This window comes from Diorhabda carinulata, chromosome 4 (genome assembly GCF_026250575.1).
Source record: "Diorhabda carinulata isolate Delta chromosome 4, icDioCari1.1, whole genome shotgun sequence".
NCBI classification, from domain to species: Eukaryota; Metazoa; Arthropoda; class Insecta; order Coleoptera; family Chrysomelidae; genus Diorhabda; species Diorhabda carinulata.
The window spans coordinates 27,888,954-27,902,069 of record NC_079463.1 but is presented as its reverse complement, the minus strand read 5'-3'; the positions used below and the strand labels follow the sequence as shown (position 1 = coordinate 27,902,069).

At 32.2% G+C, this 13,116-nt stretch overlaps 1 protein-coding gene across 1 annotated transcript; it reads right to left on the bottom strand.

Moving 5' to 3' along the window:
* Positions 1-2,490: 2,490 nt before the first annotated feature.
* On the bottom strand, positions 2,491-12,341 carry LOC130892147 (cytosolic beta-glucosidase-like). The gene is made up of 10 exons (XM_057797358.1): positions 12,112-12,341; positions 10,817-11,086; positions 8,305-8,474; positions 7,945-8,202; positions 7,780-7,868; positions 6,378-6,519; positions 5,699-5,850; positions 4,990-5,127; positions 3,879-3,982; positions 2,491-2,654 (listed from the first exon to the last, which is right to left on the bottom strand). The coding sequence occupies exons 1-10, from the start codon at positions 12,159-12,161 to the stop codon at positions 2,525-2,527; spliced, it is 1,503 nt and encodes a 500-aa protein (XP_057653341.1). The 5' UTR covers positions 12,162-12,341; the 3' UTR covers positions 2,491-2,524.
* Between the last annotated feature and the right edge of the window lie 775 nt (positions 12,342-13,116).

The window sequence follows — 13,116 nt, the reverse complement described above, 5'->3', positions numbered from 1 at the left end:
TATTTGTTTAAAGAAAACTAGAGATTTCCAGGAAATCTAAAATTCTAGAATGTTAGTGTACCTATATAAAACGCAGAAGAGTCAGAAAACAATTTGATGCTATAACGAAAACATCGGAATAGTGAGAAGTAAACCAAACGGTGATAAGTGGTAGTGAATAGTTAGGGTATACGTCACGTCACAATTTATGGGAAAAGAAAAGACAGGGCTAGGTGCATAATTCGATGGTAAACAAATATACAGGGTGTCATATTTAAAAAAACTATATTTCATGTTGTCAGGCTTAGGCTGAATACCCTGTATACCTCAAAATATTTTAGAAATGTGTATCTATGCAAATATAACAACTTTTATTTGACATTTTTTTCTGTACATGTTATATAAAGTAAGTTATTGCACTTCCACACACTAATGGGCCGCCCTGTATCTTTAAAAAACAAATTTGTATATATTATAGTGCTTAAGAGATTTTTGAAGAAACGACAATACACAAAGTACTTATTCAGAAACTAAAAAAATAAAATTGTCTGATAAAATATTTTGAATAGACATAAACCAATTCGATTTTTTTTATTCTCACTAGAGTAACCGGGACTTGTGTTATATTTAAATAGTATATAACACATCGAAGTGGGAAGAATTTCACTACTTTGAGAGATTAGATATAGTTAACTAAGACGCGAAGCGTCGAGGTTAGCTATGATCTAGAGACTGGAATGAAACTTCCTACCGATGTTTGTATACTATTTTATTAACAACCATATTTTGATCAAAATTAATAAATCTTTGTTACGTTTGGGACATAAGTACCTAAAATATTATATTTATCAAAAAATTACCATGCATTTTTCTCAGAATAATCAAGCAGGTTATTGTAACCTTGTTATTGTTGCTATATGGTAAACAACTGTCACCAATATAAATACATGTTAGATAAAATTGGATGGACATTAAGTTCGCGAATAATAAATTGAGAAAAATGTCCTCCGATGAAGAATTGACGGATTGTAACCTACCATAAATACAACAGGCTGCTGACGCAGCAACACACGGGCTGGTGCCAAAAAAAGTAACTATCGCTACCTAGGAGCTATTGAATTATATAGGAAGTGGTGCGAGAAGATTAAGGTGAAGAATACCAGTGTACTCTTAGGATATCTAGGAGAGCAAACCAGACAAAAGGAGCCGTCCACTTTTGTGGGCAATGTACAGTATGATTCTAACGATGCTACAAATTGAAGAAAAAACTGATCTTTCGAGACATGGGAAACTGTTGGCCTTCCTAAAACGACAAAATGGGGGCTTCAGACCCAAGAAATCGAACGTAATTCCAGGAAAAATATAGAGGATTTTTTAAACAAAACTCCAAATGAATTTCCACCGATAAAGGTAATATATGTATGATCTTTAAAAAGTATTTTTTTTGAGCTTATACAAGTGCACAGTTATTATGGTATTATAATGAAGAAATTCAAGAATAAGATTCTTTTTTAATTTTCAAGCAGTGAAATTTTGTTTTTATTTATATAGTTTAGAATAAAACATTAAAGTTTAAAGTCAATGTCTTAAAATTTTTTGACGATTTTCTCTTGGAGAAGTTTACACTCCACTTTATACTTACAGTTTGATATATAATTCAACAACTAACTGTTGTATTAAATTCATAGGAGGTTCCAATTAGATGGTTCAAAATGATTATAATCATTACATATCAATTACCTAGTAGTGTAAACCTCAGAGATTTACGAGGATGTATTGATATCTAGTTAGCCTAGACTAGTTTCATGCATAAACAAAATATTGCGTTACCATAGCAACGAACAATAACTTATTAGAAGTGTCAGTGTAAAGTTTGACGTCAAAAAAGTAAACTAGAGTTACGCAATAAATAAATACTAGTGTATTTATCGAAAAAAAATAGTCAACCAAATCAATGATCAGTGCGTAATCAGTACGTGAATATCTCGGGTAAACGTGGCACGGCATCGTTATTGGTCTAAATCAGAGACATCTCAATATACCATAAATAAAAAGCTCCGTGTGAGGGACGAGCACCGCATCGCTACAGAAGCCGCGAGATTAGGTGTAGTACAGGGACGGCATTATATTATTAAGCTTATGAGCAAAATCCCCATTATAAAATCGGTTTTGAAATATACAGTATGACTCTAAGTATGAAACGTTTCCAATTTTCATTTCTCGAGAAAATTAAATATGTCTCATACATTTTCCAAAAAATCTATTCTACTATAAAGGGTCTTTTAAATGGCAAATATGGAGAAAATTATTAATAGATTGATATAAATTGCATTCCTGCATTAAAAAGAGGAATTTTAAGTCTTATGTATGGCAAAAGATTTGCGAGCAGTTGGGAATAGAGAAGACCAAAATCTCCTTTGCATCCCTAATAAGCAAGGATGGTGGAACGGTTTAATAGAACCTTTGAGAACCACGATTGCATTGGTACTATGATTTATAAATAAAAGCAAATTGTTACTTTTTTATCGTTTTATTTCGTGATTTATTAGTTGTCCACGCATTGATCTAGTAAACATTTAGTTTTGATGACATTGGCATAATATCTAGATGAGTCCTTGGCAATTCTTGGTAGAGTTGGGTCGGACTGGTTCACGAAGTAAATTCCTAGTTTACCGCTGAAAAATAAATAAAAACCAATCATAAACAATCTTTTCTGCAAGTATCAGTAATCGTGTTATTGCTTAGTAACATCACGTTCAGAAAAGAAAAAGGACATAAAAGTTCAATCGTTTTGAATAGTTTTCTATATTAATATATAATTCTGCTATTTTGTTTGGGTGAGTTATGAGGAACAATAAGTACATCTACCATATGTAGAGCCAATCAGGGAGGATATCATAAGGCTACTACAAAGTGTCAACTATTCTATTTGATTAATTTTATTTTTTCATGATGCATTACACTATTCACAAATATTCGATATGTATAGGTATGAGGGTTGCTACTTAAGTTGTTAGATATGGCAACACAAGTTTTGTCATACGAGTGCAATTACTTTCGACGTGAATTCAACCAACAGCAGTATGCCGATCAACTCGCTTTGACTTTTGGTAATGCACAACCATGTTTCGCTGTTTTTCCGAATTTAATCATGGCAGCACTTAACTACACGATGAATTTCGTGAAGGTTGTCCAAAATCAGCTGTTGTACCATAAAACATCGATGCTGTGCATAAACTGATAGTGCAAGATCGTCATGTGACATACCGTGAGTTTGATTGCTTGGTAATTAGTTCCACTCGCATATATTTAATTTTATTGTTCGTTTGGTAACATCACGATCTATGGCATATGTTCAGAAAAGAAAAAGGACATAAAAGGTTCATTCATTTTGAATATTTTTTTCAATAATATTTACTGTTGCTATTTGGTTCTATTTATATAGTGATTTGCATATCATTTTGGAATTATTTCGTTTTCATTCCTTTAAACATTAATTGATTTTTGAGGGAATTGATCCACTATTGAGAAAGTAAGTGGTAATGGCACAATTAATCTGACATTATATTGACATAGTATGCGGCCATACTATACTGGTGAAAAAATAAGGCGTTGAATGTTTGAATGTATGAATGAAAGCTTGAAATAATAGCACAACAAAAAAACTATAAAATAAAAAAATAGTTCTAGCTTCGACTCATGATGTCTTTACCATTAGCTAGTCTAATGATGTACATTACGGACTATACCATTATAAAGAAGAAGCAAGATTTATAATAGTTCAATCAATATGAAACTCGTTATATAACCTTCATACTAGAATCCGTATTGAATGGGTATAAATCAATAAATCACAATAATATCTAGTTCCAACTAAATCAATTGTAACTCATACTTACTTGAAACCTTGGGTCCATTCGAAATTATCAATGATACTCCATAAAGTGTATGAAGTAACTCGAACTCCGTCGTGGATGGCATCGATCAAATGACTCATATAGTTCTACAACAAATATAATATTGAAATACTCTCATTTAAATACTTAGAAAAGTTTTTCTAGCACCTTATAACTTTAGTTATGCGTGAATAAAAATGGAGCACATAATCAAAATTTAGCTAATATCATGCAAAGTTGCTTTTTCATAAGCTTAGAGTAATTACACAACTATCACTACTCAATTGCTTCAATAAAACTAATTATCCTACCCTAATCAAGATATTTCCAATAGAATTGGAGACATACACTCTTTTATATTACTCCCTATGAGTCCCAGTGTACTAAATGGATTTTCTTCACAATTCTGCATACTATTTTTATTTTTCTATTCTATTCTTATTTTCGAGAATTATGCTGCTATAGATCTCACTATATAGAGCACAGGAACCATTGCTTTTGTAAGTTTATAAACATTTTGTCCAAAGTTATGTAATTTATTGAATTTTAACATATATTTTCTTATTTTCCATAATTAACGGCTTGGTAACTACCAAAGTTAATAACTTAATCTAAATGGAGGAGTGGGTGCTCTTCGAATAGTAGTAAATATCTGCGAACATCTCTAATTAGGTTAGAGATATTAGTATTTTTCTAAAAATTATACGCCGTAATTGTTCCTCATTTTCAGCTTACCACCCTCCTCCTCCATCATATGTATTACGAGATAAAAGTGCTCAAGTAAGTTAAGGGGGTTATCTTGGTTTTGAAAATGCGATCTATGTCAAGTGGATGGTTCAATCCATCAAAATACAAATGCTTTTTCTTTTTTAACCCGACATGTTAAGACGAAGTCGTAAATGAAATTGATAGTTCCAAGCCATAATTAACATATTATTTATGTTCTAGATCAAATGAGTGGTGGTATACTAGAATAAAAGATGTCAGAGTAACAAATCTGTCAAACCAAGTTCCGTTGTATTTAACTGCTAAATGTTTGTTTCTCAATAAAGATAAGCCGTTATTGAGTACTATTTATTGTGATATCCCTGAAATAGATTTTATGTATATTCACCTTGATATATTCAATTCTGTGTTGGTCGTGAAGACTTCCATCTCTGTCAGATACACCGTTTTCAGTAATAACAATTTCAAGATCTCCATAAGTCTTGCGTAGCCATCTAAGGAGTTTTCCGAAGCCCCATGGAACTACCTAAAAATTATATACGTTGAATATGGATGTACGATATTGAATTTGATGGAATATTAAACAAAATAACTACTAACTACCGAGTTAATAGGCAGACCGAGCGAGATATTGGGATTTACTAGTGCGTCTGGTCTATATAAGAGATACTTTGTATACTGTAGAATATTTTCACTAATCTCATCATCGTGCGTCTGAAGCAATCCATTATAATAGTTGAAAAATGATTTTATCAGAAATATTTGCAAAGTAAGGTAAATTAATTACTTTATGTGGAGTTTAATTTTATTAATGCAACTCTGTTGTAAAACATTTATGGATTGTTCATAGCTTCTCTTTAACTGGTTCATATTAGCCTCCTCTTTCTTACAAGAAAATTCATCAGCAACGTGGTTGCCTAAATGACTCTCAAATTTATTGAATCAGACTGAATTAATCTACTTCAAATGATCTCTAGTTGTAATCAGTTCAATAATTTTTGAGAAACTTTTTTAATGAACCTTTGTGATGTCGCGTTAGTTTATGGAAGGCATTATATGTTTTTTTTGAATATTTTTCAAATAAACTGATATTTTACCCTGAACCATCCGATAGCTGCAGTTTCCCAAGTATCTTTTTGATACGAATCTACTCCAGAATCATCATCCCAACTTACTACGTAGGAAGGTTCACTACGAGCTTTCACCATATATGTGGTGTAGTGGTTAATGGCGATAAAGTCAAAAGTACCTGGAAATTACAATATTTTATAAAGCTTATATAAATATTTGTGCAGTTTGATTGTGAATCCGTTTATCAAACACAAGTCTGTTCAATAATAAAAATAGCGTAAATGCAACTGCAAAATATACAATCGCTGTATATTTAGCCTATTTCCTACAGTTAAATTAATCATGGGTTTTAAGTTTCTGTAATTTATTTGAAATTTTGTCTTGGAAAAATATTTTCTTGAATAATTCTATTTTTTTGTCATTTGTTATTGCTTTCTTTTTTTTTGGAAAAATTCATATTAAACTGATAATGCAGGAAGAGAAACAAATTGACACGCTTGAAGTTTATATTAAAAAAAAATAAAGCACTGTAGAGGTTTTCAAATTATAACTAAAACATCTTTGAACTATGCTCTATCTTATGAAGTATTGGGCTTAAGACAAATTCCATATCAGCCTGAAGACTGGATTTTGAACAAAAACTTAAAAACAGCAAGGAATTTTACATTCTATATATTCTGTTTTATGAATTTATCGAATTCTCACCTTTAATCAACTCAATTTCTTCATTGGAAAAAGCTGGCAAACGCGATACACTGAATCCTTGTACCTGGCTAAATTTAGCAACATTATCAATCATAATCTGTGGCCAATTACCAAAAACAATTGGATGCATGTACATTCCATGCTGAAAAATAACAAATAAAGATTTTCCTTTCGATTTTATGCTTTTTGTCGATGAGGCGAATTTTTATAAAATTGGGTATGTATATCAAAATAATTTTCATTTTTATACAACCTACAATCAAAATATCCCAGCCCATAATAACCAATGTTTGGTATGGAATTATAGATGATCCATAGAGGTCCATATTATTTGATGAAAAATTATTTAAATTTAAATTTTATTCAGAATTACCTATCATTTTTATTAGAAGTAATTTCTTTCATGATTCGGCGACAAATGCGGCTTTTGTATCATGGTCCACCTATTCATAATACTCCCTTTATACGATACCGAAATTAGCTCGGTCTTACGACTTATTAAAAGTTGATTTATTTTTTTTGGTTTTATAGAAAGAGGGTTAAAGAATTCATCTAACTATTAGAGAGAACATTTCTGTCTATATGCCTAGCAATATTATTCAATCATTTGAGCTTAGACTGCAGCATTGTTGTATTGAAGTTAACGGTTAATTGGTAATATTGGACTTGGAATTGGATTCAGATTGAGCTAAACGCCCAACAATTCAGACATTCATGTGCTGAGGGACAGATTGTGGAGACCTACTGAACAAAGACACACTTCTTCTGAATATGTTTTCTCCAACACCCTGGAGGAGAACACAATACCTGAAGCGGAGTTTCCCTCTGACCTTTACATTTTGGACATTGAGTATTTTACCAGATATCTATTGTCTTGATATGTTTTGCCGTATACCACTGGCCAGTAATCAACTCAATGATTAGCTAGCTAATTTCTTTCGAGTTAAGTGATACTCCCATTACCTTGGATAGCCCTCTGAACAGGGTAGCATAGCGGTTGTTTCCAGTCACCTGTTAGAAAGCTGTCTTCAGGTTTTTTAGTACATTAGACATCTGATGAAAATATCTGACATTGGAGAGACCGTTAGCATACTCGAGAAAACACTTTTCCAGACACCAGAATGTCTAGGATCCCACACAAGCTTTATATTCATCAATAACTTTTGAAGCCGCTTGATTCAGTTTATACGACCTTGAAGGTGACTTGAGAACTTTTAGATTATCGCAGCAGATGAAGATGTTTCTGTTTTAGTAGTCTAAATTGTTCATATTGCTCATAAATGAAATATATAATGAGAGTAGGGAATATTTTATAATATTATCTTAATTCAATAATTTCTGAGTGAAATACTTCCCTTGTGCTGTGGTTAATTTTATTGTCATAATTTGTCTTAAAACTTACCACGAATTGAAGTTTAGTTTCAGCAGCTTCTGCATCAGCTGCGGTTGCCGGTTCATACCAATCAGAATCAACAACGATAGTGTTTCTGGCTAAAATAGTAGTTAATCATATAAATATATGTAATGAAAAGCCACAATAGTCTCTCGGGCATATATTAGTACTCACTTTTTAGAGTTGGTCTGAACTGGGTATCAAACACCCTCCAGGCTTTAGCGTGAGCTAACAGAATATGTCTGGCGCACGTGTATTCTCCAACTCCTGGTGAATTGACACCAGGCGCGTAACCTCCCAATCCGTAACCAGCGTGGCAAATTTGTTTGGGTTCATTAATGGTGACCCAATCTTTTACGTAAGTTCCGAAGAGCTGATAACATAAGGTTGCATAATCAGTGAACCAATCAACGACTTGTGGATTCAACCATCCTAAAAATATAACATGTACATTATTTAATCTGTAATTTATTCAGTTAAAGTAATACGAATTTATTTATCAATTTGTATTTAAATATTATGATGAGCAATCACCTCCTTGCTTCTCAAGTGCTGTAGGTATATCCCAATGGTATAAAGTTACCATAGCTTCGATTCCGTTTGCTCTTAATTCTTCAAATAAATTGATATAATAGTTTATTCCAGCTTGGTTTATATTATCAAGAGTTCCATCGGGCAAAATTCTGGACCATGCGATGGAAAATCTAAAATAGATATTTGATTTTAATTTCCATAATTTACTGGTAACTTTTTATTAGATTATTTTTGAGAAAGGTTAAAAGAGAAATCGAGTATTTACACCCGTTCCATATGCACAGTCGGTCGCCAGCGAATCGCCAGAGAATCCTTCCGGCGGCCTAGCCAGTCATCCGTTCTAGTGCATGTCCAACTACTTTAACCATGCGCGATTCGTTTGTTCCCAGCAAACAAGCTGAATTTCACAAGTAAGCAGGAAAATTATCAATAAATATGCGCGAGTGCAATTTTAAGGGAAAAACGAAATCCTGGAGATTCCATAGCGGTCAACCATGCATACATGTATTAGAAGCATATACGGTTTTGAGTTTGAGCAATAAAAGGCTGAAAGATGAATTGGTGGGCTCAATACAAATCATCTGCCTGTTTTTCACCTCCTATGAAGAACGTCATGTACATAGACATTTTTTTCAATATCGACATCGAAAATGCAAGTGGGGTGGCATAACGACAACTAGTTTAAACGTCATTGCATCTCGTCACTTTCGCTTGAATTCTTCAAATAGAAGTGAAGACCACACCATCTAGTACTGCTATTTGGTTCGTGTTGTTGAACATTATTCAGCAGACGCTCTCTGGCACCATTCTCACTTCCAATTGCGATACATCATTAAAGTATAAATTTGACGTTTATGTTCCAACAGCGGTTGCTTATATTCCAAATTGCTTGGTATTGTCTATAGTTTGTCACTATATCTTTATTTGTATGATGAATAGCCAATAGTCACTGTGGGCCAGATCTTATTCGTTCAATTTAACCATCGTTGCCATCGTCTTGTGAATCGGTGCATTTTCTTGTTAGAACAGTGGTTTTTTTTCGACATATGAGACCTTTTGCATTCAAACGATCCAAAAACTCTATGTAGTATTCGCTATTGATTGTCTCTTCCTTTTGGAGATAGACTGTTGTGCCTTTAGACGCTTCGGACGTGGTTCATCGGTAGCAGTCCACCCAAATGATAATCGTTGTGATTCAGGAGTGAAGTGATAGATTCATGTTTCATCCAATGTTACATATCGACGCAAAAAATCTGGTTCATTACTTGTAAACATGGCCAAACACTACTCTGAATAATCAAGTTGTTTTTGATAGACTGTGAGTAAACGCGGCGAAAAAATCTTTCTCATATCAAATTCCAAATGCATAATTGTAAACAGACTGCCTTTGACATCTTTACGGTCTCAACTATCTCACGCAATTCCATTTATGATTAGATATAACAAATTTGTGGACTTTTTTGATGTTTTCTGGAGTAACCACCTCAATTATATAACCAGAACGTTCACTATCATCGGTGGCTGTACGACCACGTGCAAATTCACAAACCAAAATAAATGGTTTTGATAACACTTTTGAAGCCATTTCTGAGCCTCTACAGTGTTTTTTCATCAAGAAGCAATGATAAATTAATACACGAAATTGTTTCAAATTCATTGTTTAGAAAATAATAAAAGTAGCTTCACTTGAATGACCGTCACTTTTTCCTGACTAATCGAAAAGTCATGAAATTTTACAGTTGAAAGTTGGTACTTCATAAACGTCATTTGGATTTGACAATGGCGGCGCCATCTGTGTGTCAGTCACACGACGTATTGAGTGATGTGATACAGATAAAATTAAATGCAAAGCAAGATGCGAGAAAGAGTAATAACGACGTATAAATGTGAAGAAACTATATTTACCGGGCAATATAGTTAGCAGATAAGAAATAAGGACTTGTAAATCAACGATATTGTATTACAATTCAAACATGATCATACTAAGACATGGAAGTGGTATAAGGTTAGGTATAGTATATTACTCTATACCTTTGTGAAATAAACTATACAAAAGATCGGTTTTTATAATTTTATCATGTGAAACACTATTAAATATTTTAATTGGTTCAGTACACATCAAACAAACTTGAAAAGTAAATTTTCTTAAACCAGATTCGAAAGCGAGACCTCCATTTTGAAGCCAATGAACATTAACACAGAGCTGTTAGAGACATGAATGTATTAACGTACCATCATTTGTGAAATAATTTATAAATTGAAATAGCTTTTGAAACAAAGTAAATTTGACTAAAACTGTGATTGTGTGTTCAGATTTCTCAGTGTTTTAATATTTTGTGTAAACTAGAATAAAATAATAGTGTTCTAATATGAAACAAAATTTTTTGCGCTCGTGTCATTGAGCTTCACGTCATGAATAATAAGCTCCACTATACACGTGTGAATAATATACTATTAGAATATACATTCAACAGTTTGGTACAGTAACCTTGTTCTATATTCATGTAATTACCTGTAATAATTAACTCCAACTTCCTTCATACAACGAACATCTTCTTTATAAAGATGATAAGAATCAGTAGCAACGTCTCCGTTAGTTCCGTCGTCAGATCTTTCGGGATGTTCGTGAAAGAAGGTATCCCAAACTTGTTCACCTTTTCCATCTAGATTCCAAGCTCCTTCGATCTGGTATGCAGCAGTGGCTACTCCGAATTTGAATCCATCTGGATATTTTCGGTTTGTTACATTGTAATTCGCAAACTCTTCATCGCCATCGGTAGCACTAGAAAATACAAAATTCCAGATAAAATGAAATAATTATTTATTTATCAAATTTTGAACATGAGCTTCCAATTATACTGAATAGATTCATGGGAAATACAAATATTGTTAATGTGTATAAATCAAAACCATCAGTGTAATATTCAGAAAGTATAAAATAAGAGCAATTGGTGCAGATATTGATGGCAAATATTTATTCATCAGTAATATGAGACTGTTTAAATGAATCTGTTTCTTTTAACATATATTCAAACCGAATGTCATCAAAATTGTAAAAATTGTCTGGTGAATGTTGTGGCTACCCACAACTGTTTCTTCTGTTATGAATAAATCAATCTTAATTTCATCATTTGGAGATTTATCACCAGAAAATGATATGTCGACCAAACATTCTATCAAAGATAATCGTCTAAAGAGTGGTGCAAATAATTTCAAATTTATCATTTCTATTCCAAAACATTATGATCATCTATTTAAATGGAAACTTTTTGCTATTTCAATAAGCACTGAGGTGTACACATAATTTTTATAACCGAATGTAGAACAGATATTAGTCCAATGTATTACAAAAGAGGGTTGGTTTATGGTGAACGTAAGAAATATTCTTGATGTTTATTAAACAAAGGACGTTCTCCTGAATGTCGTCAGTGTTTTCTACATTAGGAAAAGTATCGGTAAATTCTCAATAAAAATCAAGCGCACTATGAGAAATGATGATAATGTTATCATTATATTTAGATTTTGAGATAGACAGTCACACGCCATCTGCCACTGACATCCGTGCCCACTAACTTGTTAATGAACGTTTCAATAGGAAATTTGAGCCAAGAATTTAAGTTTACTTTGAAAGTATTAATATAGAAAATTATAATAATTTAGCATTATTTAAATATCTTATTGTCTAGTAGGGAAATATCGATGTTCAAAAATTGGCCGTTAACCCTTGGCCTTCTATTATGATAGATAACTTTTTCTTTATCATCATATCGAACAAATTATCAAAATAAAATTTATAGCATTACATACCCAATAGCAAGAATTCCTAGAAATATTAAAAGACTACTGAACACCTTCATATTATTTGATAAATATATGAAGTAACTGGAAATTTGATATATATTTCACGACCTTATAATAACTTTTTTGATCTGATAATCAAGGGGATTAAGTTAAAAAATAAACCACTTCTAGGTAATACTACCAATCAATCATTTTTGAATACACTGATTATCTCAATAATTCTTGTCACGCGTTTTTTCTACGAATAATAAGTTGTGTCATATCTAGAGAGGTTGTGTTTCGATAAGGTTTGTTAAGTTTTGGTTTGAATATCCTCTACTAAGATTTTTTCATGCGAATATAGTTGGTTGTGACGAACTTGCTTCTTCTGTATTCAATATATTCATTTCAAAACTAACAAAATTTTGTCTCCTAATCAGTTGACTTATGTATTGTTAGTGAAAAATCACACATGTCTTGTTATAAAATTTCTCATGCAAGTTAATGTTACGAACTCGCCCACTGATATAGACCGTGCAGCCGGTCCTGTTTTAATATATTAATCGAAACTAAATTTTTTTAATGCACCGGTTATACGTTTCTTCAACGATTTGGTCACTTTTTGTGACCCGTTCACACATTTATGTTTTTTAACCTGTTTTTATAGAGACGAGTTCTAAGAAGGTCTTTGTTTGTTTAAAGAAAATTAGAGATTTCCAGGAAATCTAAAATTCTAGGATATGATGTTAGTGTATATAAAACGCAGAGGAGTCAGAAAACAATTTGATGTTATAGTTAACTCATCGGTGATGAATGGTAGCGAATAGTTAGGGTATGAATAAATTCCACCATGTGTATAAATTCACCATAACCTTTTGTGATTGGAAACTGTTTAAATGAATAAGAATATATATAATATACAAAAAAAATAATTAAATGTTGTTATATTTACATAGATACACATTTCTAAAATATTTTAAGTTCTTTTAAATATGACACCCTATATATTTTATTTATTCGCTGTTTTATTGA